Raw genomic sequence first — 25,342 nt, 5'->3', positions numbered from 1 at the left:
AATCGAATTCTATTTACTTAAGATGTATGGAGTCACATTTTAAATTATTTGTTTTACAGTATTGAAAGTATGCACGGAAAACGTCCGAATAAGACTATCCTCGGGTAGACACAGTTGAAACTAATATATTATATGGAAAAAATATTGCTTTAAAATGCATCAGAAGTTTTAGAAATCACATCATCATGTGCTAGAGAGGTATATACATTTAAGTCTTGCTGTTTTGTTGAGTGCAGTTGCATCGGGACAGTTAGTGCACAGAGATGAACACTATCATTCTACTCATCGGTCATGTCAATAAAGCATGTTGAATTGAATTGATGAGGAAACTATGCGCTTCGTAACTCAATCTATCCCACCATTCCCCGGGCAAACACATAAGACATTGTTTAAAGTGAATATCGACTGAACATTTCGAAGAAGACTTTAGGAAACTGATCATCATTGTGATTTAAGACAGACAAGACGAGCGACAGAAAAGCGGACAAGCTGGGTCGGTCGAGCCAAGATGGCAGGATACGGAGCCCAGTTTCAGAGCCGTACATTAAGCCCCGCAGTGATACCGTGCCACGCTATCTGTCTTCTGATTGGCTAAAAGGAGCGCGGTGGCGCCTGGGTAGGACGTCCGGCGGCCATATTGTGTTCTTGCAGCGGCTGAAGGAGAGACAGTCAGTCATGAAGGGGATTCGGTGTCTAAATCACATTTCAGTAAGAGTCTGCTTATGTCTGACAATTGCCGATTTAAATGAAATTGTTTGGGTCCATTGCATCTGTCCTGAGAATCAGCTTGATTTGTGGCGGAAGAAAACTAGCGGTGTCGTTAAAACCCGGCCTGTGTTGAGCGACATTGCACGGAGTACAGCACCTCAGAGAGGTGTCATTAGCTGTAAATGAAATTAAAAAAAGTATTTAAGAAATGTATTCCATCATGACCCAGGCTAACTAAACAGAGTTGTTTAAAATTGCGTTGCCAAATCGTACATGTTCACAAGAAGCGGTTTGCCTTGAAGGGATACGGTGGGCTGGAGTGTCGGAAGTACTGGTTTGTGGATTCTCTAAGAAAGCTGTAGTGAAGGTCATTTATGTATTCCCGTTTTAGCCATCTGACTCGTATCTCCACCTGAGGTCTCGCTGTAACGTGGATGGTCTCCATGAACAGCGTCCACAGAGCACCGGTCGAATTCAGACGGGCAGATCTGGTGTGTCTAAGACAGTGTCCATGTCTGACTCACAACTAGGTTTTGCTTTGTGTGTCTTACAGCCCCGAAATGCAGTAATACTGCTAAACTATGTGTTGTCATGAAGGTTTTTTTGGGGGGATTTGAAAACAGCTTTTTTTTTTAACCAGGCTCAATCTTCTGGAGTCAGAACAGTTCTTTCGCTAAAGGTGCTGTGGATTAGTCAGGTGGCGATCTGGGAGGCCAAGAGGGAAACAAGTGTGATGTCTCTAAAACACGGTGCATTGTCCTGTGTCATTGGCTAGTACCCAAACAGCACGCATGTGGGGGTTAGACTGGGCAGGTGAAGTGGGAGTTCCTTGCTGAAAAGCTAAAGGAAGGAGAAGTTTTGGCTGTGCACCCTTCTTCATCTTGTGCACGCTTGGCAGCTCCTGATGATGTACGCAAGGATTTGCCCCCGTTTTCTAGTTTCATTCCAGGGCAACAGGCCTGTTAATCAGCTTGTGCATCAGTGAGGTGGAAGTGAAGGTGAAGGGGTTTGGTTTTGAGGTTCGGGCGCATTGCTGGGGGGGGTTGATGAGCGCTCCACCTCCGTGACTCTCGTCTCGCCCGCACACGCTGTCTGAGGGTCGGGCGCGGATCTAAACCTGTCGGTTCCCTCTCCGGTTTGCAGAGGAGGGTTTTCTCCGCCCAGGCTGCCCCCAAGCCCGACGCCGCGGCGGCAGTGGAGCGAGCTAGCCTCCCCCGGCAGGACGTGCAGGTCAGTGGGTGTTAACGTCTCTCTCTCTCCCGCAGAGACGCTTCTATGCGGCGGCGGCGGCCCGGGGCCACCAGTCTCTGAGCGAGCCGCTCCCGGGCCTCCGGGCTCCAGTGGGGACACCCCTTCCCCCCCAAGACATCCATGTACGTGCGGAATCCCCAGTGGCACAGGTGGCTGTGTGTGTGTCCGCGTGTGTGCGCCTGGTGCTGCCGAGTAACTGCTGGGGCTGTTGTTAAAATAAGGAATCAGCCCAGCGGGGCGTCTCCACTGAGGTGACGTCTTCCTGGGTTTTGTTTTGCTGGAAGAGTGTCTGTGTGCTCGGCGCGAGTCCTGGGAGTCTGCTGGCAAGGTGTATTTACACACTGTAGGTTGTCCTCAGGGCGTAACAGGAAAACACCTACATGCGTTCACAGTCCTCATCCTGTGTCTTCTATGGATGGCGGCCTCTCCGCCTTGTAGCCTTTTCTGGTGGGATCCCAGACGCTCAGCAGGCTGGGCTCTGGTCAGCACTGGGTCAGGAGACCTCCTGTGGAAAACCAGGCTGCTGCTGTCAGTGGCGTTGGTGGGCCAGCAGGTGGAGCTCCTTCCTCCTGACCAGAATTTCCAAACCAATGATGTCCCCAGTTGGTGACTGTACCCATCGTGCTGTAGGTAGTTGGTAAGAGTAGTGTTACCCCAGAGTCCTGGCTGTATTCCTCTCTGGGTTTATACAGTCCTGCCTGCCTGAACTTCCCCTCTAATTCAGTTGGAGGAGCAATATCTCCCTTGATCACCCTGATTCTCGCAGCTGCTCTGCTGTGCTGGATGAAATAGGTCTCCCCTTGAATGCATTTGATGCAGTATGATGGCTAACCCTTCTGGTTTGAGTAGAATGGTCTCTGTGAGGCTGTTTGGCAGAACCAGTCTTTAAGCCATCTGAATGCCGAGTCTTGCTGGTGTCTGCCAGTATGGGCTCTCTTGGACTATAGTTACATACAGTATGCAGATTGTAAATACACACAGTTTCTGCAATAAATGTCCTAGGTTTGAGCAGAGCAGTGTCTTTTGGTCTCATTACTGATAAAGTTATAGCTGAATAAGAACTCTGCAAAATGTTTCCTGAGACAAATGCGTTTTGCTTTCATTGTACTCATTTCTGGGACACGACCTCTTCTTGTCGACTTCCGTTATTTTAAAATTGCGTTTTCACCCGCCTCCTGAGTTCCCTTCTAACGGATGATCTGCCTAACTGTCCCTTTGCACAAGCAGTGGAATCTGCCGTGTTAATGCAAGGTGAGGTTTTGTCTCTCACTCCATTTCAGTGGCACCATCATCATCGTCATCACCATCGGCGTCGTGATGCAGTGCCGTGTCAAGGGGCAGTCTTTGTCTGATCCGCTCGTGCCTTTGCGTCCGCAGGTCACCAAGCTGCCCAGCGGCCTGGTGATCGCCTCCCTGGAGAGCTACTCCCCCTCCACCAAGATCGGCGTGTTTGTGAAAGCCGGCAGCCGGTACGAGACTGTGGAGAGTCTGGGGGTCACCCACCTCCTCCGTCTCGCTGCCAACCTGGTAGGTGCGGCTGAAGCCCCCCTTCCTCTGCTGCAGACTGACCAGTAAAGCCTGAAGGCAGCCTTTGACCTCTGTCCTCGTGTGTTGAAGAGCATAAGAAGGGTGGCGAACAAGGTTGCCGTTTATGTTTGGTAGTTAATAGACAATTGATCCAAGGATCTCATCCAGCTGTTTTAGCATGTTCCATTCTTCCACCACCCTGTGGGTAAAGAAGTGCCTCCTGCGGATATGCACTCACGTGTGCGCAGATCATCAGAAGGGATGTGTATTAGGGACAGAGGTGGGGGGGTGGGGGGTGAGCCGGTGGGAGATATCACTTCCCTGCCTCCTTACCAGCTGGTGGCAACTGGTTTACTTTTCCTGAGGTCATCCAGAGGATCTTTTGAATTGGAAAGGTGACATCATAAAAAAAGAAGCGTCGATTGGCCTGCTGCAAGGCGGTCCTGTCAACAATATTAATCTTTTCCAGACCACCAAGGGCGCCTCTGCGTTTAAGATCACTCGAGGGATTGAGGCAGTGGGAGGCACCCTGAGGTCAGTGACGGCATGAGAGAAGTGCTGCTGTGTGTTCACAGTTTCTGGAATCCTTTTCTTATGTAATACGCAGATAAACCTAAAAGCTAATCAGTTGTTGCAGAAAGCCATTGTGTTAATCTTACTTGCTGCATATGTATCCGTGCAGCTTTGTGTTTCACTGATTCTGTGCTCTGTGTATGCTTGTATTGTCCACAGTGTGACCTCCACAAGGGAGAACATGATCTACTCGGTGGAGTGCCTGAGAGATCACATGTGAGTCCTGACAGCTGCTCCAGAGTGCCTGTCCTTTTCCCGGCGCAGGGAACTGGAGTGAATTCAAACTCGGCTGCAGGGAGAATCAAGTCTGGTGTCCAGGCTGTGAATCGAAAGTTTTTATTAGTGATGGGTGACTGTATAAAAAAAATACATTGATATGATTATACTGACTAAAAAAAAACAATGTGAAATTATTGCCAAACTGAAAAGCCAAAGAGTTTAGGAACAAGTAAAGGTTTATTCCATGCTGCAAAGAGAAGCAAGGAAACAACGTTTTGGCTGAAGCGTGCTATGCATGCTGACGCAGCTACCTACAGTACTTGAACCAAATAACAGTTTAGCACAATACAATAATTTGACACATTTCAAAAAGGGTGTTTCTACCTGGAATCAGTCCATCTCAAACTATCTGGGTGGTGATTACTAGTGAGGCAAAGGAAACGTTCTGTTATGGAAGCAGCGATCAAAGCGTTGATGCACTCCCTGGCCGTGCTGTCCTGTTCTAGTAGGTGTTCGAGTGTAGGTGAGCTGTGCGGTGCAGTGACGTGGGGTGTTCGTCTTGCAGAGACACGGTTATGGAGTATCTCATCAATGTCACCACGGCGCCCGAGTTCAGGCCCTGGGAGTTAGCTGATCTCACCCCCAGGATAGAGGTGGACAAAGCTCTGGCCCATCAGAACCCCCAGATCGGTGAGTCACAGCTTCCAGAAGACCACCCCGCTCCTTCATCTGTTGGTCCTTGGCAGCCACTGTCTGTGACACCCGGTATCTGAGCACGACTCTTCTAAATTACTGTGCACTTTGATCAGTCTGACTGATTTTGTGGTTTTATGTATGGAAAAAAATTCTTTTTTCTGTTATACTGACCCTGTTATACTGAGTGATATGATGAATATGCCTTCATCATATTCCTCTGAGGTTGGCCAAGTCTTCAGCTCTTTTTAATGCTTGTGTAGGCTCTGCTGTGACCGATTTCTGAATGTTATTTGAATATTGTCTTTTGCCAGTTCTATGTGCAAATATTGGATTTGTTTAAATAAGCGTTCTGTAAAAAGTTACTTTTCATACTAATCATTATAACAGTTTGCGTAGTGCTGTACATTTAGAAAGGTTAAAGAAGTGTGCAGATATGATAGTGCACACATTAAAACCTTCAGGTTACTCCTCTGACTCATGCCTGTCATTTTAACCCAGCTTCTGTTTTCTACATCAGTAGCACAAGAATGGATTGTTGCAGAAAGCGTTTTTTAAATGGCATTGTTATACTTGTTTAAGAGATCTCTCTGTAACTTCCTGGCCTGTTGTGTCTTGTAGGTGTTCTTGAAAACCTCCATGCAGCTGCTTACAAGACCGCCTTGTGTAACTCCTTGTACTGCCCCGACTACATGGTGGGCAAGATCACTTCGGAACAGGTGAGACAGTCGCACCCTGATTGCTTCGTGAACGCTGTCTGGCAGTGCCGTGTTACAGTTGTCAAGATGGGTCTCTAATACGATTATTCTGCCTCCTTTTATTTCACAGCTGCATTCCTTTGTCCAGAACAATTTCACCAGTGCACGAATGGCTCTGGTAGGCCTCGGTGAGTGGTGGTGTTTTTCAGAGAGGAATCCGCTTTCCTTGCGGCACGGTAGCACACAGTGGCAGAGTGGCCAGTATTGCTGCCTCGCAGCGCTGGAGTCCTGGGTTCTGTTCCGGGCCCGGGGGTGCCGCCTGCGTGGGTGAAACCGGTGTCCTCCGGGCGCTCCGGTTTCCTCCCGCAGTCCAGAGGCATTCTGGAAGGTCAGTTGACTCCTGGGGAAAGTCGTGTGCGTCTGTGCCCCTGCCTGCCTCGTGCCCGTTGCTTCCTGGGATAGGCTCCGGCGACCCCGCGACCCCGAAGCGGGAAGGAGGTTGGGGAAATGGCCGGGGCGGGTGGCATCTGCCTCCCGTGAGCAAGTGCGCTGTAGGGCGGCGCAGGCGCGGGGTGCTCCGGTCCCCGCTGGAGGAGCTGCTTTCGCCGGGGCGCTGACGGGTGTGTGACTGGCCCTCAGGTGTGGACCACGCCGAGCTGAAGCAGGTGGGGGAGCAGTTCCTCAACATCCGCGGCGGAGGAGGGGCGGCCGGGGCCAAGGCGGCGTACCGCGGAGGTAAGGCCGCCGAGCGTGCGGGTTCGTCCGGTCCGGTCCGGTCCGGTCCGAGCCGCGCGGCCGCTGACGCGCGTGTCCTGCGTGCCCCGTCGGCAGGGGAGGTCCGGGAGCAGACGGGAGACAGCCTGGTCCACGCCGCCGTGGTGTGCGAGGGGGCAGGGCTGGGCAGCCCCGAGGCCAGCGCCTTCAGCGTCCTGCAGCACGTGCTGGGCGCCGGGCCCTACGTCAAGAGGGGCGCCAACGCCACCAGCAAGCTCAGCCAGGGCATCGCCAAGGCAACCACGCAGCCCTTCGATGTGAGTCCTGCCAGTGCTCTGCATGGCACCCGCACAGCACGGGCCTGGGGTGACTGCACACATGACACACATCCATAAGAGGAAGCAAGCCTTGAACAGTAGAAAGAACATCGTATTTTTACAGTAATTTCTTTCCTCAGACCAGGTTTCCACCCATGCTGCTGGTTGAGGCAAACCTAATGTATGAGGTACAATAGGTAGCTAATGTAACTAGTCCAGGCCTGGCGTTAGTGATGATGTAAACACCTTTTCTTACGCACCTCCACCTTTCTAATTCTCCTTCTTCTGCAGGCTTCTGCCTTCAACGCCAGCTACACTGACTCTGGGCTCTTCGGGATCTACACTATCTCCCAGGCCAGCCAGGCTGCAGATGTGAGTGTCAGAGACCAATAAATTGCCCGGAGCAAGTGTAGGAATGTCTTTGTGGGCCATGCAGCTTCCCTGGACATAACTCGAAACCAGAAAATTCTGATATTGCATCACCGGAACAAGGTTTACAGAATGTTGCTGTCTGAGAATAACCAGTAAACACTGTTAGGACACAAGGATGGCCACTTATGGCCATGGAGAAAAACAGCCCATCTGTTTTTTTTTTTTGCTCACCTAACGTCATAGAGATGAAACAGTTTTGTTTTGATCATTTGAGCTGGTGTTTTGTGAGAAGAAGCAGTTTAGGCATCATCTGAAATGTAAGCTGGCCATTCCTGCACAGGTTTACTGGCTAAACTGATCAAAACTCGCGTCTGTTCCAAGTCTTTACAAACTGACGATTTTGGGGTGATATAGAAGATCAGCTGGACTCTGGGTCTCCAGGACCAGGGCTGGCCGTCCCTCTTGCTGGTATTTCAGTGGAACAGGCTAGTGCAGCAACAGTCAGCCTCGAATTGTGCATTCTGTGCAGAGTCAGGGCTTTAAACCTTCCAGAGAATGAATTGCTGAATGCCCCAGGTTTATACAGATTGCTCTGATAGCTAAGGATTAGCTGGAGCAAAGAGCTTGAAACGGGATGGTAGTAGCACACCTGCGCTGGCATGCTGGAGTTCACGATAACACTGTACCGACTGTATATATTGAGCCTCTTTAACTGTTCTCCACCCCACAGGTCATCAAGGCTGCAGTGGCTCAAGTCAAAGCTGTGTCTCAGGGGCAGCTCACTGCTGCGGACGTTACCAGGGCCAAGTATGTTTGCAAGGGGCAGCCCTAAATATATCCACGCCAGTTCCTGATTATCCTGATATACAGTTGTGTGTCAAAACGGAAAGCACTGTCCTGTCCGTGTTTGTTTTACGGGATTTTAACGAAAGGGGGGCAGTAAAAGTTAAAGGGCTAAACGAATGTGCTGGGCTCCGGCTGGCGTGGTGATGTGGCAGCTGGCAGTGCTGCCTCCCCAGGCCCGAGTCCTGGGTTCGATCCCAGACTGGGAAAGCCTTCTGGGTGGAGTTTGCGTGTTCTGTTTGGGCCTGGGTGGGCTTACGCTGGGTGCATCTAGATTACTAGGTGTAATGTGTGGGCGCACATATGCACACGTGGCTGGTGGGTGACCCATCCAGAGTGTGGGCCCGTCTTCTGCCCTGTGCGCCCTGGACAATTGTCATGAAGCTGCTTTCTGTTAATGGGTGGAGGTGCGTTTTTGCCGTAAATGAAGCAAATCTATAGATCAGTACGTGTTACAGTGCTTTCTTCACTAGTTTTATGTCATTCTTGATTATAGTTAATTCGCACAGCTAACGATGTGCTCCTGATGCATCATCTGTAAAGAGCCCACATGATATGAGTGTGTTTGAGGTTAGGGTAAGGCGCCGAGCTCGCCGCTCACTTTGCGCTGGTTTTGCGCGGCAGGAACCAGCTGAAGGCGCGGTGCCTGATGGCAGCGGAGAGCTCCGAGGGCATGCTGGAGGAGATGGGAGCCCAGGCGCTGGCCGGGGGCGGCTACGTCCCCGCCGAGGCCGTGGCGCAGAAGATCGACTCCGTGTCCGCCAGCGACGTCGTCAACGTGAGTTCGGCTGCCCGCCGGCGTACCGGCTCGCCGAGGGGCACGAGGAGCCTGACGGCGCTCTGGAAGGCGTTGGCCTGTACCTCGGGGACGCTGTCTTAACTCGGGCATAACGACATCTGTCATCTCTGACTCCCATTACAGTGCCTACTACCTGGGTTGGATTGAGGCCCATTAAAAAAATCAACTGCAAGTCCACAGTAGAAGCACAGCAGTTTGTCCAAGTATAATCTGGAAAGGAGGAGTGAATTTCAGACAGTTTCAGGATTTCTGATAAACTCATTTCAGGAATATAGTTACATTTTTTCTTGCTAGCCTTAACGGGGGCCTTTAAAAACATAGCGCCGGGTCACGATATCGGGGGTGGTTTTATCATGTAGTCTTTGTTTTGTTTGCTGTTTTTACCGACTGTTTTTTTTTTCTTCCCATTTTTCAGGCGGCGAAAAAGTTTGTGTCGAGCAAGAAGTCCATGGCGGCCAGCGGGAACCTGGGAAACACCCCGTTTGTGGATGAATTATGAATTTAATCGAACCGGGAATTTTCAGATCAAAAGAGCAAGCGTTTTTTTTTTTTTTCCCTGCTGCACATTCAGCAAACCTAGAAATGTTTCTAATCCCGTAATAACTCTGTGCACAGAACGTGCTGCATTCTGTCGATCACACAATATTTATCGTTTTTGAAGAAGGTTTTCTGTCCACATCTGTACGGGCGTCGGAAAAGGTTTTACCTTTGGGCCGCCATTCTGTATATCTTCTGTAAATTCATTAAAACGTCTCTATCTGAAGGCTCTGTGGAGGTTTATAATAATTCTAGAAGTAGAAATGGGGAGGCTAATGGTAATAAGAGCAGTTGTACGAAGCAGATGTGCTTTTTTTTTAACATATTTTCCTGTTGTGCTTCCATGCTCCATATTGAATTGCAATCTTCAGTGAAAAAAAACACATTAAGACATACGGGAAGTGGTCAAAATATTTAATTGTGCATTGGGTAGAAAATGAAATGACAAACACTTCCGAAACTGGTGTTTTTCACCGACGTTTTTAGCCTAGGTCAGGAATGAATTGCTCCCCCCTTTTCCCAATAACATTCCAGTGTGTGAGCTCTTTTTCAAGAGCTATTCCTCATCTGATTTTCAGGTACTCCGACTAAAGGTTACAGGGTTTTTCTGGCTGCGGGAGAGTGTGCCATCACCACGTCGAGCATCGGAATCGGCACATTTCCCCTCCTTCCTCAGTCTCGGTCGCCCCCTGAGGAATCTGAGCCGGAGACGCTGAAGTCGGGAAGAGAGAGCTGTGCCGTCAGGTGAACGCGTACGCGTCGCGGAGAGACATGGACGTCCTGGTCGTCTGAGGATGAAGAGGACAACGCGCCAGAAGAAAACGCGGCTGGCAGCGAATCGGGTGGATGTGAGGAAGGTGAAGAAGAGGGTGTGAGATCAGAGGTGCAGGAGGAGGAGTAGGATGAGTGAGGGGGTGATGAGGAAAGGCTCCTGTAGGAAGAGGGGGAGGAAGAACGGCAGGGTGCCGGCTGGAGAGGGGGGGGCGGTTCGGGACAGGGAGGTGAGTGGGCAGGAGGGCGGGAGAGCTGGGCAAGGTCGGAGGTCACGGGGGGTCCGGCCTGCCTGTGCACCATCACATCGCAGGTGGGGCCGGCGCCCACCGTCAGCTCCACTGTGCTGGAGGCAGGAGGGGCCGCGGACGTGCCCGCCTGCCGGTCCGAGAGGCGCGCCGGACACTGCCCCCGCTGGGCCAGCGCCGCCTCGCCCACGAGCCTTTCTATACTGCTGGGACAGGATCTGGGGAAGAGGAACAACAGGGTTTCGCACGGCTCTCCTGCCTCGGAGGTAGGACTCGGCACTTGGCCCCAAAAAACGAAAGGCGTCACGCAGGCCGCCTGTGAAGAATACGCCAAACCGGTTCCTAGACCAACGGCACTAAAGACCAGGGTTTCCATGCTTCTGGGTTCACTAGGTTAGTCGAGCAAATCTGTCCCCCAAATACCCCTTCAGTGCTGTAAATGCCTTCGTTTACGGTTCATAGTTTACAGTAAGAGAGCCGAATTGTGCATGAAGGCCCCTGCCTAAATCTTTGTAGCGTGAGACAGAAGTCACCACCCTCGGTCTCGGGCTCCGGCCAGCAGCGAGAAGTGGCCGTACTCCGGACCCCCGCGACTTGAAACAAGGCCCCGCCTGGCCACCAGCTGCAGACCTGTCAGTCCGGTGTCCTGCTGCACCGCCGGTGTCCCATCCCGGAGGGAGCTGGAGGACGTCTCGGTACGCCAGGACTCGCAGCAGGGTCCCGGGGGCGACGTCCCGGAGGGCCTTCCCGAGCTCCCTCAGCCCCAGCCCCCGAATGTCCCGCCCTCCCACTGCCACCAGCACGTCGCCTGCAGGGACAGTGGGGCCTGAAGGCGGCTGGAGCACTGGGCTGCCGAATCCGGGTGGGTTTGTCTAACAACGCGCCAGCAACCTTAGTAGGGTGATTCTGGAGTTACACAGAGAGCAGCCAGAGCAAGACGCACACTGCTGCGATATTATTAATAATAAGAATTCATCACATTTCTATAGCGCTTTTCTGGACACTCCACTCAAAGCGCTGTACAGGTCATGGGGATCCCCTCCACCACCACCAGTGTGCAGCCCCACCTGGATGATGCGCCAGTCCGCTCCCCACACTCCAGCTCTCAGTGGGGAGGAGAGCAGAGTGATGAAGCCAGTTCAGAGAGGGCGATTATTAGGAGGCCATAACTGGTAAAGGCCAGGGGGAAATTTGGCCAGGACGCTGGGATAACACCCCTAATCTTCTCGAGAAATGGCCTGGGATTCTTAATGACCACAGAGAGTCAGGATCTCGGTTTTAAGTCTCATCCGAAGGATCCGATACAGTATCGATTTTTACAGTATCGTGTCCCCGTCGTTATTAGCCGTCGAACAGGAACATAGCTGTTAATAGAGGGCTTGTACCCAACGACCAAGCGACCTGCCTGACCTGCCGCCGCTCCTCCCCCACCCCATCCTCCTCCTCCTCTTCCTCCACCGGCCGGTAGCTACCTGGCTGCAGCCGCGCGCTCTGCCCGGCGGGTCCCGCGCGGCTCAGCCCGCAGACCTGCAGGAAGGGCCCGTTCCTAAGCAGACTCAGGCCCAAGCCCTGCGGCCCCACCCTCACCTGCGCCTGCACCACCTGCCCCAAGGTGTGAGCAGGGGGCGCCTCCGGGCCTCGGGGACACCACCGAGAAAAGAGAGAGACCCGTTAGCAGGCGCAGGCAGCACCGCCGGGCGCACGGTCGTGCATGGGGTGGCGGCGCTTCGGCTGCCTCGACAGAAAATGGAGAAGCAGCGTGTGTAAAGCTACCTTTGGCTTCAGGGTACGGCGGCGTGCCCCTCAGCAGTGCCAGCGCTTCTCTCAGCCAGTTCATGACGGCCCCCTGCGCGCCCCGAGCCTCGCCCGCTTCCCAATCGACCGACTTGGAGGTGACGACAGCACCGCACGCGAAGAGTTTTTGAACGAAAACCTCGATCGAACCCGTCGCCACCCGGGGGCCCGTAAGACCCGATGCCGCGTGTTTCCCCCAGCTGCAGTGAAGGAGGAAAGGATCCCCGGTGAACGCAGTGATTCAAGCACACGGGGGCGCGAAGAAACGGCTAGTTTCGGATGGAGCCGCTGGAGGTCGCTAGTGGCTCACAATTTCCGCAGGCTGAGGGTAGTTCTCCTTCGGTGCAGTACAGCTGGTAGTTGCCTGGAGTATATATTTACACAATTGTCCACGTTTGAGAACTGAACGAACACGAATGTAACAATTGCCCCTCACCCGAGCACTGCATACAAATGTCTGGCAGTTAAACGGGCAAAGTCGCCCTCAGTGGGTTTCTTCAGGTTCAGCTGTGAAAACCTATGCCGGAGCACTCGAGTGGGAAGCAAGAAGAAATGCGGTGAAGAGGCCAAGCATTACACAAAGAGTTGTGGGGGTCTGGAACAGATCGCCGAGCTGACATGTCGGCCACCTACAGAAAGACAGGAATCTTATATTCGTTGCTTCAGGTGAACATGTTTTCACACTTGTGGGTTCTGTGATTCTCCATCGTGGCTTTCGTTGATCTGAAAATTGCATATCTGAGTGTCATAAATCCTGCAATATACATATATATTTAATCTTGCAATCTTTCATACGACTTCTTAGAGAATATATTGTAACGCACAATATCCTGTGCGTGTGTTTGTCACACACTCCGGGTAGCTTTCGTTATGGAACAGTTAGATCAAATGTTTCATACGAAGAACGATCGAGCAAGGGCATAAATCAAATTAAATTTCACTCGCACAGGCTGGAAGAGCAAGACAGGTTCAAAACCCCAAGACACAGAGTGCACAGAGTGTGAACACACAGCAGGCCGATACACGCCCAGCCGGTCCTTGTTCCTTGTTTGCAGTGAAAAGGAACAAATTAGCAGGCTACACTCCCAGTGGGACACCGCTGTGGTACTCTAGAGCAAGGTCCTTCACTCAGATTGATTAAAATACCCATCTGTATACAACAATAACAAGAATGACGATGGCGATGATGGGGATGGTGAGAGTAAGCTCTTTGGATAAGAGCATCGGCGGAATTAAATCGGTGATATGAGCGGTCAGAGCAGTACAAGCAGTTCCTAGCAGGCTGGAGCTGGGAGATTAAAGTGTTTGACAGCACGTTTTCCCCGACAGGGTGTCGCCAGACACTCCGGGCAGCGCTGAGTGTGTGTGTGTGTGGGGGGCGGAGATCGCTCTAGGCCAGGGGGCGAGGGCGGGCCGTGATCGGGGGGACAGGACGTCTGGGGGAGGTGAGGGACAGGTTGAGACAAGGGGACGAGGTAGCCGCGGAGGGGGCCGGCCGAGGGAAGCCTTTAACGGACGGCAGAGCGGTGGAGGGCTGACATGATCATTAAGTATTTTTTCACACGGTCCTTTCGGAGCTTGGACTCGGCTCGTTACCAGCCCTCTACAAAAAAAAAAAAACGTGCGTTTTACTGCAAAACCCTTCGTCTACAGCAACCGCAACACGCCCAGCGGCCGGCCACTGTAGTACCTCCACTTGAGGCAGCACAGGGGGGCTTTCAAGCCCTAATTTAGTCTCGATCCCAAAACTGAGCATATGAACCCCCCCCAAATCATGGTCTAATGCTATGAAAAGGGTTAATGGCCGGTGCTGTGTGGGGAGGGCTGACGGTGAAGCAGCCCTGTGCAATCACACCTCCGTCTGTCCGGCCCCTCTCCCCGCTCCCCCCCGGTCCGGCGCCGCAGCTCTCGCGATACCGGCTGTCCCCCGGACGGGATGTTGGAGGGCCGTCGTGTGCCTGGGGAACGCGCTGCGTGCAGCCGCTGGATGTCAATGGGCTCGAGCCTGGCTCGGCGGAGCGCGGCGGGCGAGCGAGACGACGACGACGACGGCGACGGCCGGGCCGGAGAGCGAGAGCCGGGGCGCGAGGGGAATCTGACGGCGGTCGCGAGCCCGGGGGAGACGCCGCGCTGAGCCGCCTCTGCCTCGCGCAGCCGAGCAGCCGGAGCTGGTGGAGGGGAGTGTGTTTCATTAGATCGGATTTCAGTGAAGGAGAGAGGAAAAAAAAAAGGGGGCAACACACAGAGGGGGAAAAAAAAAAGCCCAGAGGAGACGCAGAGGGAGAGCACAAGGATGGACGCTCGCTCCGCAGCGGGCTAAGGGATCGGTCGTGTTTATTGTCTTCGATCCCTCTCCCAGATAGATCGACAGTCGGGCTTGTGCGTTGTCCTCGCTGCTCTCTCCCGTGTCCCGGCTGCTCTCGGGTGAAGCGTTGCGCGCAGCTGTGTGTGGATGCGGGAGAGCCGGGCCGCTCTCCCAGGCGCGGAGCTGCGGAGCTGCGGAGCCCGGCTCTGCGGACCCGGGCAGCCGGGCTGAGCGGGCTGCTGCGCGGCCAGGGCAGCGGAGACAGGCTGGCGGGGCTCGCCCGGGCCTCCTCCTCCGCCTGAACGCCGGCTTCCCCCCCGCTGCAGGAGCAGGGGACGAGCGACACAGGGGGAGATGTGATTGTTTCCCCCTTTAAAAAAAAAAAACAACAACAACAACAACAACAACGCAAAAAGACTTTCCTGCGGGTTTTTTATTTTGGGGTCTCATCTACATGGATGGTAAATTTGGGGAGGCAGCCGTCGGGAGAGGACAACATCTGCGGCGATGAAGATAATGGAAGGTTGAGGCTCTAACCCAGTCTCCTTCTGCTGGGGGAGGTGGAGAGAGAGACTTCACAGACAGCGAGTGGTCATTCCGCTTTATGCTGGGGGACAAACCTGCTTAAAGACACGGGGTGCAGACGGGGATCCCCTCTTTCTTGCCTGGCTCTATTTATTGACCCCCACGCGGCTCTCTGACGGCCCCGGGGCTCGTACGTGCGATATGGATAAACTCACCATCATTTCAGGATGCCTCTTCCTGGCTGCCGACATTTTTGCCATCGCCAGCATCGCGAATCCGGATTGGATTAACACTGGAGAATCCGCAGGTGAGGATCTGCGTGTCGATACAGTCAGAAACCGCCGCTATCGGGGGGCGTCTGACCGACTGCTGGTGCAGGCGGAGGATCCCGGTTTTCCCGGTGCTCCTGTCCCCTTCACCCCCCTGTCCTAGCTCCGAGGTCAGCTGGACCCACCGGTTTGCGCTTTTCCTGTCTGGAGTGATTGTCTGTAACCGTTCGGACCGCAGCGGCGTCACTAAAGCGTCCTGCTGCTGAAACGCGCTTTTTAAACCGCCGCTGTAAGTCAGTGTTCGGGAATGGGAAGACATGTGTCCGTGTTTATGGCGACACCGGGACTTCTGCTGGTTTGCACCGAAGGGAAACTTTTCCTGGGCTGTTTTGTTTTGGTGGGACCGCGGAGCAGTGCCGTGCGCGTCTGCACTGACGCGTGTAGGCGATGCACCCTCTGCGCTCGCCGTGAAACGAAGAGGTGGAGGGTGACGCGCTGGTGTGTGCCGCCGGGACTGTGCGGAGCGCATCCGAGGCACATCCCGGTGTGTCCCGGTGCCTTCAGGCGCACACGCGTGCACAGGTAGCTCCCGGACCAAGCTCGTTTGCTTTACGTGACCTTTGGTCCTCCGGTAGTACAGTTGCGCCGCGCAATCTCTCGGTCAGTGGCTTTATTATATAAGGTAGCGAAACCAAACGTCACGGCGCCTGGAAATAATGCTACATAACTCGCGGAATGCAGCATAAACCGACTGGGTTTTTCAATGACCTCGTGATGAGGGGGGTGACGAATTCTCTTCTCCCCCGGCTCTGTTCCTGACTGAACCTTGTCTTGTCTTGAGACAGACTTGTGGCACCCGGGGTCGTCTCGTCCCACTTTTGTCGGCTAACGCAAGATGCGGAGAGGCGAGGAAATGGGCTTCAGGAAGTGTAGTTGTAGCACTTGCGTGTATCTGGGCGTCCGGCGTCTGCAGTTATGTACTGTAGCTCTTCCTGCCCAGCAAGGGAAACGACTTCTCCTCGCCGCCCAAACTCTTTTTCTTTTCTAAGACCTTTTTATCTTATTCTGTTTTGGTTTTTTTTAGCTGTTTAGAGTGACTCCTCTGCTATGTCATTTATTCAGGATATTTTTGTTAATTGTGTAGTCAACATCATTTGCACAAATCCCCCAGATCTCCAGTCACCAGCAATTACAGTATCCCCGCGTTTGGCATTCAGAAACAAATATCATTAAGAAGGAAGGGTCAACTTTCCCCTTCAGAAGGAGAAACACCTGAACACTGTATGTCCCTTGCTCTGATTTCTGCGTGTCTTTATTTGTCTGTTCTGCGCTGTTGTTTACATCTCCACAGTCCGGAAAAGACAGTAGCTATACTTGAAACATCGAGTGATAATGTGCAAACATGCCTGTGTTGTCTTTAGCGTTCAATCGCGAAACGCTCATTACCAGACATCAGCCACCGTCACCGGCTCTCGTGTCCTCCGATGTCGGATTTTGTAGCCTGTCACACTGGAGTTGCACCGATCTGCCTTGATTCCCGTTTGCACCACTATTGACCTCAAGTCATAGAAAAGGAAAAGCAATTTACAACGTCATTACCTTTAATCAAAGGAATTGTTCGCGGGAGTCAAAGGTGATATTTAAAACGGTTTGTTAGTGAGGGAAATGACAACGATCTCTCTGCGTGTGTATACTCCCAGTGTGTTTATATACAGTACGGCATACACGACGAATGCGTGGCTGATTTATGAATAGGGTTAACCCACTCGTTTGATGTTAATGAACAATGTGTTCATTTTAAAGCAGGGTATGACTTCTGGTTTGGGCCCATGTCGTTGAGGAACAGGTAAAGCTAACTTCTCACTGGCGTGGAGGTTCGGATGTGGCAAGAGGTTTTATTCCTCGAGCTAAAACAAAAGTTTTCGAGAAACTTCAGCCTACCCCCAGTGGAAATAATATTAGCATTGATTTAGTTGCAGTAACGTTACTGTGGCTTTGCACATTTGTCTCTGGCTGCCTCTGTATTTCTGTCAGACCGGGCAGCTTTTTCTCGCAAAATATTTCAGGAGCAGTGAAGCAAGCACGTTGTACTATAGGGAATAACATTTGCCATAGCAACGAGCTACACACATTGGAAGCTTTTGCCAAACACAACTACACATTCAGTTCATTGCTGTAGCAGGAAGATGCATGGCTATCGTTTCAAAAGAACAGCCACCACCGCATCTGGATATATGCAGCTTATAAATACATTTCAGAACACATCACGTACAGGAGGGTTTAAAGAGTTAGGCAGACAAGTGTTTCAATGACAGCACCATCATCCCCACAGCAGAAGTGTCTAGTCGCAGCTCTCCTGGTGTTTTCATGACCTGCAGAGCAGCGATGTTATTTAAGGCACCAGCGTTTGCAAACGGAACGTCGTTCTAAAAGAATGATGGCGTCATTATTGATACACGGCGCATTTGCTGCAACTTTCTAACCTTCCAGACAGTGGCGATGTGTCAGTCTAAACTCCTTGTCTCGGAGTGTATCCAGTGAAACTGGCCAGACATTCTGAAAAATAAGCATGCTTTCCGGAAGTCAGAGATCCCCTCGGTGTGATTTAGTCCACAGTCTTTCTTTAGGACTGCTCATGAGGTGGTGTGATGGACTAAATAGTGGTCTCTATTTGTAGAGCGTGAGCAGATCACGGATTCTGTCATTGCTGGTGACTGGAGACATTGGGTCCGCTCCTGTGTGCGGAGTTTGTAATATTCAGTGAGGTCTCGAGTGACTATACTCTTTTGTGGGGGCTATTTACATTTTGTTTAAAACAAAAAATAAAAAACCACAACAACAACAACATGATTAGTAGCGCTAACCACGTGTCTTCTTTATATAGCTCTCTCCAGTGTGCTACTTCCGGTTGTCTCTTTACGCGGCGACTACATTCTCACCAAGGGCAGAGAGGAAGGCTTGCGTGGGTCATCGGGTCACGTAATGAGCGTTACAAGACAGTCCGAGTGGGCTGCCTCCGACGCTGCTTGTGGCGATAATACTTTATTTGTTCACATTATTTCAGATCCTTGAAATAGTGGCTAGTGTTTCTCTTGTGCATTCCAAGACTGTGCTTTATGGATCAGGAGCTCCTGAATGCCCGATCCCTTCTCTGGCTTACGTGTCTGAGCTAAGAGGGTTGTCACTATCAGCCCGCTTTGAAAACAATCTAAAACGGGTTGTTTTCTGCGGTGCCCAGGGGCGGTAAGGAAGGGACTCCCGGTGTTGTCCTCACCTCCGTCCTGCGGCACTTTGAGGGTTATTTATAACGGCTTCATTTCCTGTCTTGGTCCAACACAAAAGCACGACGTTAAAGCATGTTTGCCACTCGTTCGTTTTACACGCCTTCCTGTATTCCAGCCTGAATCGTGCCTCAAAAGATGTATAAAGCCGTTTTAAAAAGGTAGAAAAGTGAATTAATTTGTTGTGTAATCACGAAGCTGTGTGCCGGCGCTGGGATATTATCTGCAGTGCAGCTCCTGGAAAGGCCCCATGTGCTGTTTTCACAGGAGAGTCCAGCCTTATTCCTGTTAGCAAAGTCTTCAATCATGTTTAAATACATTTATAACAATAACTACGTGAGTGTCATATAAATAATTTTAAAAATGATTAAACATTTTGGTTGGTAATTGTAAAACACTGAAGGATGTTTTTTTTGTAATTCACATTAATAGTATATTCACTAATATACTGTAGTATGACACAATTCTTTAGGAATGAAGTTATTGCCAAAAAAGACCTTTGTATAACTGTTCTTGTGTTCAGTTGCTAGGGGTTTCCTACCATGTAACGCTTGTCCAGTTCTTTACCTTCATAGTGTTGAGGACGGTAACCTGATTGTTAGGATAATTTGGATGAGAGCACGGGTTTATTGAGAGACAGGTAGGTAATATGATCAGTCACCCTCAAGTTATTTCCCGTATTTGCATAGCTGAGCGCTATTGGTAAAATTTAAAAACATGCAAACGCTCCGATTGAATCAAGCGTTCTGATTCCTCTCTGGGCTTGGGTGTCTCACGGCTCCAGCCAGGCTGCCGTTTGGTTTGAGGATTTCGGCACAGCGATCGTGAATCTAACGGTGTTCTGCACACGGACGTCCCGTTAGGATTTGAAGTGAAACGCAATGTGGTTTTAAGCCACGCAAGGTCAAACTGCAGGATAGTTAGGCTGCTATTTTCATTCAAGTGTTCTGCACGTCGGTGTTTCACATTACAGAAACACAAACCTGACATGCAGTGCGCCTGTGACAGCCTGCGTGCGTTTTGTAGCATCAGCTTGTGCGTCAGATTTCTGAAGTAGGCCTGGTCATCTCTTTGTCTTAATATGGTATTTACCAGGTGCCTACTGCGTGGGAGCTGGAAAAAAAAAAGTGTTCGTTCTTTCTCTTTATGCAATAATAAGGCTTATTAGTCTCAGTGACTCATCAAAGTGCAGACAATTTACTCTCGGTGAACACTGTGGGGGACAAACACAGGGACTCCAGGTAGAATTTCTGCTGTCGATGATGTAAAATAGATTTCTGTGAAGATTTCGGTGGCTGCTATGAGGAAGTTTATTATTCTGCTGCGAAAAATGACTGTAATAGAAACAGTAGTCAGATCTAGGAGTAAAACAAGGACAAAAGAATTTACTATCAAAATAAATATTTCCGTGAATTAACCTTCCATAGCCGAAACAAAATGCTCAGTGCCACCCTGAAGTTCAGCTTCCCTGAAAATGTATGATTGGTTGATGGGTAATAGAATTCTTTGACTTTCCAAAATCATGTCATGAAAAGTGTCACTTATGTGTTCAAGCATTTGAGCTTTTGGACAGGTGGAGGTAAGGGTATTTGGAGATGTAGGATATTCAGAATAGTTCCTGACTGCTGTGTTCATTTGAAACCTGTATGCTATCTGTGGTTCTGTTAGCTGTTTGTGATGTGGTAAGATATCCATGCTCGTGTACGGTTGTTTTATTCAGTTCCAGATAGATTTAACGAGATTAAATACAGGCAAACTTCAAACAATTAGAAAACCAGTTGTATAGAACCCCCGACTGGTTTACTTAAGAGAAGAATTTCACGTTCTCCGTAAGCATGATGCAGAGCTGTCTTCAGCACAGGTTTTTAATGCATTAACATTTTCTGCTGATTTCTGCTGCTTACGGCAGAAACTTCAACATGCAGAAAAATAGAACGGAAAAGCGTGTCTGTAGTGGTGACTGTTAACTTGTTTTCTGTGCAAGACATTGGCGAATGTCTATGAAGAGACCGTGACGAGGCTGCACTCTGGCCCTTTCTGAGTTGGTGTGGGGCTCTGTGTGATTCCCGAAGCAGTGCAAGTGTAGTCTATTTTGTAATACTGCCACGGTGAACCTTCTCAGAGACCTAGATATCGGCTTCAGAGAAGGACACGCAGTGCAAAAGTGCAGCAAAAACTGTTTTGCCAACCTGCCTCAAGCATGCTTGCATGAACAGAAACCTTATATCTTCAAAACAAACATCTTTAAGCACAGTCCTGTAGATTTGGAGATGGGCTCAGGTCAGGAGCTCAGTGTGAAATTTAATTGACGTTGCTTAAGGTTTGCATGTTTTTACTCCATATCAGTTAGACCATGAAGCATATACTGTTGCGGCACAGTGGCCTAAAGATCAAGAAGTGATTAATCAAGTTCTTCTTTTCTTTTTCAAAATATTTATTTTTATGTGGCACAGTATTTTGTAAAAATATCAATGCAGTAGTTAATTTGGTAGCCATTGTCTGCACCTAAACAAACCTCTGTCAGTTAAGAATGATCATCTTATTTAATTCCCTCTTTCAGCAATAAAAAATATTTTAAAAAGCAATTAGAAAAGACAATATGCAAACAGCTGATATGAGAACAATTGGTTCTTGTAAGGGCCATGATTTAAAATGATTTAATTATTGTTAATGATTGTTAATTTACAATTTAATTTAGAATAAAAAAGTTTTTTTGCTTTTGTTTTGCGGCCCGTGGTGTATTTAAAAGTAACACTGTGGTGTGTTGTTGACATGTCCCATCAATTTATGTCTAGTTCGCAGTAACACAGATTAAGGTTTTAAATGTAGAAGTGATGTTTACTGACTGGGCGTTGCTCTAGAATGTAAGGAGATACTGTTCAGTTGTGGATATGGCGGACAGCCCAAAAGCCTTCTGCTACCCTAAAAAATGTCTGACCGCTTAAAGTGACCTTCTTTCAAGGTTAACAATCATCACTGGCACACTCCTAAATTAATAGAGCTACCAGTTATCATCCTGTTTGTTTTCTCTGGCCACATGCACAGTAATGGACTTCTTAAATAGTATTTTTTGTCTGGGAAATTGTACATAATGCAAAGAAGAACATTAATACATTCTAATGTAGCAAAAACAATTCTAAATTGTAGAATCACTCTAAAAAATGTGCCTTTAACTTAATTAGCCCAGTAAGGTACCTAATGGGAAAACATTACTTTGAGGATGAGCTGGATTGCCTTTACTAATTAGGTCTTGTGGGTAAAAGCCTCTCAGTGGAGACTTCCTTGTATTAAAGGCTAAATGAACAAAATGGATGTGGCAGTCGAAAACGTCGCTCTAGTTGTTTAGCTCGTTCTGAATGCAAAGTTTTTATGTGCAATCTGAACACAATTGATTTTAGTTATTTTTAGTTGTTTTAAAATTGGATTGCATATTAATCTCCACTTTATAGTGAATCTTCAGTTCTTAGAGCGTATATTTTTAGAATATTGAGTATTTCAAATGCCTAAAACATCTGTTCCTGTAAATCTTTTATCTTTGTCAGGGCAAATGTTCATGTGTAATTGATAAATCTCGGAAGTTTAGGGGAAGAAGACAGTTGTGTCTGATATTTGAAGGATTAAATTTAGCTGAATGTTTCTCGAGCAATCTTCCTTAGTTATCTGGGATTTTATTGATGCTCCTGAAGAATTGAATGTTCTTTCGTCTTTTTCAGAGGAAGCTTCTTGTGGGGAAGGTTTTTCATGAGCATTTCTTTTTGTTAGATTGAACATAAATCACTGAAACTACCAAGCGTTTTCAGATGGCATTTTCATTAAGCAGCTATAATAATGAGCACATGATTTATGAGGCTTTTCTTGCACTGAAGATGGGCAGTTGTGATTCAGAATGTGCACACTCCCATGATGACACCCACTTCATTCGGATCCCAGGGGTTATTTTGATTAAAAGTTAACTGTATTGGGCTGGAGGGCGACAGGCTTCTCTTAGCTCTTGTAGTTAATATTTTCCAAATGCTCATTGAACGTTGAAAAGCATTGATGTGAAGTATTTTGGGTGGCTGAAGATCACAGACAGCTGTACTTATTTACTCACTTATTGGACATTATTTATGCACTATAACTCCAGGTTGTAAATGTGACTTTGAAATACTTCAGTAGTTTGGGTGTCAAGGAAGCAGTATGGTATAACGGACTTCTCCTGGAACCCTCGTATAGTCTCAGCACATTTATCCAACCATCACCTTTGTATAAGTTCTTTGTTTTGTCTTTTTGTTACTGTGAGATCCTTTATAATCAGAATTTAAACATGGTAGGATATGAACATATCCTTTTTGCAAGCAATGTCCGTGATTGCAGTGCTTTCTTCTACACTGAAGCAGGTTTTTAACGCAAATAGCCAAAAGTGTGTTTCTGTTAATAAATCATTTAACATTTGTGGTGGTTGAACGTCATTCATTCAGATGATGATAATTGAGGTAATATTTATCTAAACTGCAATGATGTAAAAATATTGTGGTAAGGATTCAACATTTTGCTAAACTAGGAGCAGATCATTTTTACTGCACATTTCCATTGAATTTGCAGAACAAAAGTTTCAGGTTAGAACACTGAACTCCGTTTTAAAATCTCCATTTGTTTATTGACACAGAGCAGTGTATTTATCCATTTAGTAGTAAAAACATCAACTGTAAATACAAAACAGGAAGCACTGAGCTGCTAGGGACTGCCTGCCGTTTGAAAAAGATAGTTGTTTGTTGACAGCAGTTGTATTAGTTGTGGGGAAACAATAAAAAAGAAAATAAAACAATACAGTATACAGTCCAACATGTAGACTTTAAATAAGCGAAGTACAGCTTTATAATGCACTAGTAAGGCCTTGTGTGAAGTATTGTGCTCAGTCTTGGTCACTGCATTGGTCACAGAAGAGGCGCTGGGATCAATCCAGAAAAGAGCAACCGGTGCATTCTGGGATTTAACAGAACGGTCTACACAGTGACGGGCAAGCAGAAGGAAACCAGGCGTGACACGGGAGCGAGAGGACACCAGTGGCAATGAGAACAGGAGGCAGTTCTTTACCCAAAGGGTGGCGGGAGTGTGTAACAAGCAACTGCGTTGTGATGTTGAAGTTGATACCCTGCTTTTTTTTTGTTTGTTTTTTTTTTCCACGATGAGATCCCTGGATTGGCTAACTGGCAAGACAGACCAAATGCCCTCCTCTCGTTTATAATAACCATCATTTCTCACCGTCCTCAGAACCGGATCTGGTGTGTTATCATTTTATCTTGACGCTTTCCAGATTGACAGTGTTTGTGACCCATGTTTTTGTCGAGGGGTTCTTCTACACGGTTCACGGTCAGAGCTGCCCCTCAGTGTCTCTGCCTGGGTGGCTCTTCACCTGGGGGCAGCTCCTGGTGTGGTGTCACATCTGGCCAGAGCTGCAAACCCCAGGCACAGATCGGGCTGTTAATCTGGTCTCTATGGGAGCCATAGGGGTAAGTCGAGAAGCAACTCCTACATTATTTATTACAAAAGGCAGGCAACACCTCTACCCTTTTCGTGGATTAAATCATGTTTGTCATGAAGTGAAAACATAAGCAAGGAATCACAATGAAGTCTCTTCCTCCGACAGAATGCCATGCATTGTTTTCATACTAAGGCCAATCCCATGCTTTTTTAGGTTAAAACTACTTTTGGATAATGAATACATTTAGAAATAATTCTGAATGTTCTCTTCCTCTACATTTTCCGGTAGCAACACAATAGCTTTTTACAGTGAAATCAGCGACGTCTAAACTGTATGCGAGGTAGGATCCTGTAATTAATGTCCTGCCGAGAGAGTTTATCTTCACCTTCTCCTCTGCTGAAAGGAAGCTCAGGAGTGGCTGTGTAGGCTGTCCTCTGGGTTACATTTAGTCCTTATATACACACCCCTTCTGTCAGTGGGTCTGTTGTCTTCCATTCACTCACTCTTCTGAAAAGCATAACAGTGGCTCATTTTGGTCAGTCTTTATTATACTTTAAAATCATTGCTTTTTAAAAAAAAATCTGAAAAACATTCTTGGTATATTCTATGACGATGAACCGTATAAGGACTCTTATTTTTGGAGGTCAGAGTCTTGCAGATGTCGACTGTCTCATGAACAGTAACAGACTTGAACTTAAGCGTTTCGTGTTGCGGGGGCGGAGGGGTGAATTAAGATTTTCAGCTCGAAAACTGCAGCAGGTGAAGCCTGGAGCTAAGGACTTCCAGGGTCTAGAAAGTGTCTGCCTAGAGGCCTGGTCCCCGATCCCCCCAGACCCTGTGTGTTCTCCAGCCTTAGTAAACAGCACAGGAAGGGGCTGTGCGCTGTTAGCCATGTCAGTGGAGGTTGCACCAAGCATGAGAAACCAGGGATCCAACAGAGGTTTCAAAATAATTGTATTGGAATAAAAGCCTGTAGTTTTCCCCGTTTTATGTGCACAAAATCTAGCTCATTAACTGTGTTGTTAATTTTATACGGCTTTTTTTGTTCATGTTTATTAAGGGTGCCAATAGCTCTCGAGCCCACTCGACTCTGAAAGCAGGCATGCCTTGGTTTTGTAGCCACCAACAGGAACTGTTAAGATGACAGCTGGCAAAACAATGCCACAAGCTACGGGATCTGCAGCAAGCAGTACTTTGAAAACACGCTTCTGAAGTCAGTGTTGGGCTGTTTTTAAAAAAGCTTTATTTTCTTTCAAATGATTCCTTTGGCAGTACCCGTGTGTGCAGTGGGTTTAACCCAGTTTTCCTACCTTCGTCTTGGGTGTTTGTACCTTGTCAGAAACACAAGGTCTGCAGTGTGATCTGTGCCCTGGTGAAACCCGTAAACCTTTCTGCTTAACTCACATCTCATGCATGTTTTTTTTGCCATGACAG

At 48.9% G+C, this 25,342-nt stretch overlaps 3 protein-coding genes across 7 annotated transcripts in view; 2 read left to right on the top strand and 1 right to left on the bottom strand.

Moving 5' to 3' along the window:
* The first annotated feature begins 567 nt into the window (after positions 1–567).
* On the top strand, positions 568–9,477 carry LOC148644796 (cytochrome b-c1 complex subunit 2, mitochondrial-like). Of its 3 annotated transcripts, none has more exons than XM_088612310.1 (14): positions 568–708; positions 1,974–2,081; positions 3,337–3,486; positions 3,956–4,020; positions 4,219–4,275; positions 4,844–4,968; positions 5,593–5,690; positions 5,800–5,857; positions 6,309–6,404; positions 6,501–6,700; positions 6,992–7,072; positions 7,803–7,879; positions 8,540–8,693; positions 9,130–9,477. In XM_088612310.1, the coding sequence occupies exons 1-14, from the start codon at positions 676–678 to the stop codon at positions 9,211–9,213; spliced, it is 1,386 nt and encodes a 461-aa protein (XP_088468436.1). In that variant the 5' UTR covers positions 568–675; the 3' UTR covers positions 9,214–9,477. The 3 variants fall into 3 exon arrangements, with proteins under 3 accessions (XP_088468436.1, XP_088468435.1, XP_088468437.1); XM_088612309.1 differs by having other exon boundaries at positions 1,974–2,108; XM_088612311.1 differs by lacking the exon at positions 1,974–2,081 and adding an exon at positions 1,852–1,938 and having other exon boundaries at positions 579–708.
* A 171-nt stretch (positions 9,478–9,648) lies between these two features.
* On the bottom strand, positions 9,649–12,832 carry LOC148644795 (uncharacterized). 3 transcript variants are annotated; one of them, XM_088612326.1, is made up of 4 exons: positions 12,044–12,832; positions 11,743–11,907; positions 10,901–11,078; positions 9,649–10,488 (listed from the first exon to the last, which is right to left on the bottom strand). In XM_088612326.1, the coding sequence occupies exons 1-4, from the start codon at positions 12,105–12,107 to the stop codon at positions 9,924–9,926; spliced, it is 972 nt and encodes a 323-aa protein (XP_088468452.1). In that variant the 5' UTR covers positions 12,108–12,832; the 3' UTR covers positions 9,649–9,923. The 3 variants fall into 3 exon arrangements, with proteins under 3 accessions (XP_088468452.1, XP_088468453.1, XP_088468454.1); XM_088612327.1 differs by having other exon boundaries at positions 11,858–11,872; positions 12,044–12,830; XM_088612328.1 differs by lacking the exon at positions 11,743–11,907 and having other exon boundaries at positions 12,044–12,829.
* A 1,122-nt stretch (positions 12,833–13,954) lies between these two features.
* mosmoa (modulator of smoothened a) overlaps positions 13,955–25,342 on the top strand; it is a 32,996-nt gene continuing 21,608 nt past the window's right edge. Inside the window, exon 1 of the mRNA XM_088612330.1 lies at positions 13,955–15,201. Within this exon, the coding sequence (XP_088468456.1) occupies positions 15,096–15,201 (106 nt within the window). The 5' untranslated portion in view covers positions 13,955–15,095. The remainder of the gene's footprint in view (positions 15,202–25,342) is intronic.

This window comes from Lepisosteus platostomus, chromosome 19 (assembly GCF_059453375.1).
Source record: "Lepisosteus platostomus isolate fLepPlt1 chromosome 19, fLepPlt1.hap1, whole genome shotgun sequence".
Lineage (NCBI taxonomy): Eukaryota > Metazoa > Chordata > Actinopteri > Semionotiformes > Lepisosteidae > Lepisosteus > Lepisosteus platostomus.
This window is presented reverse-complemented; position numbering and strand designations above follow the sequence as displayed.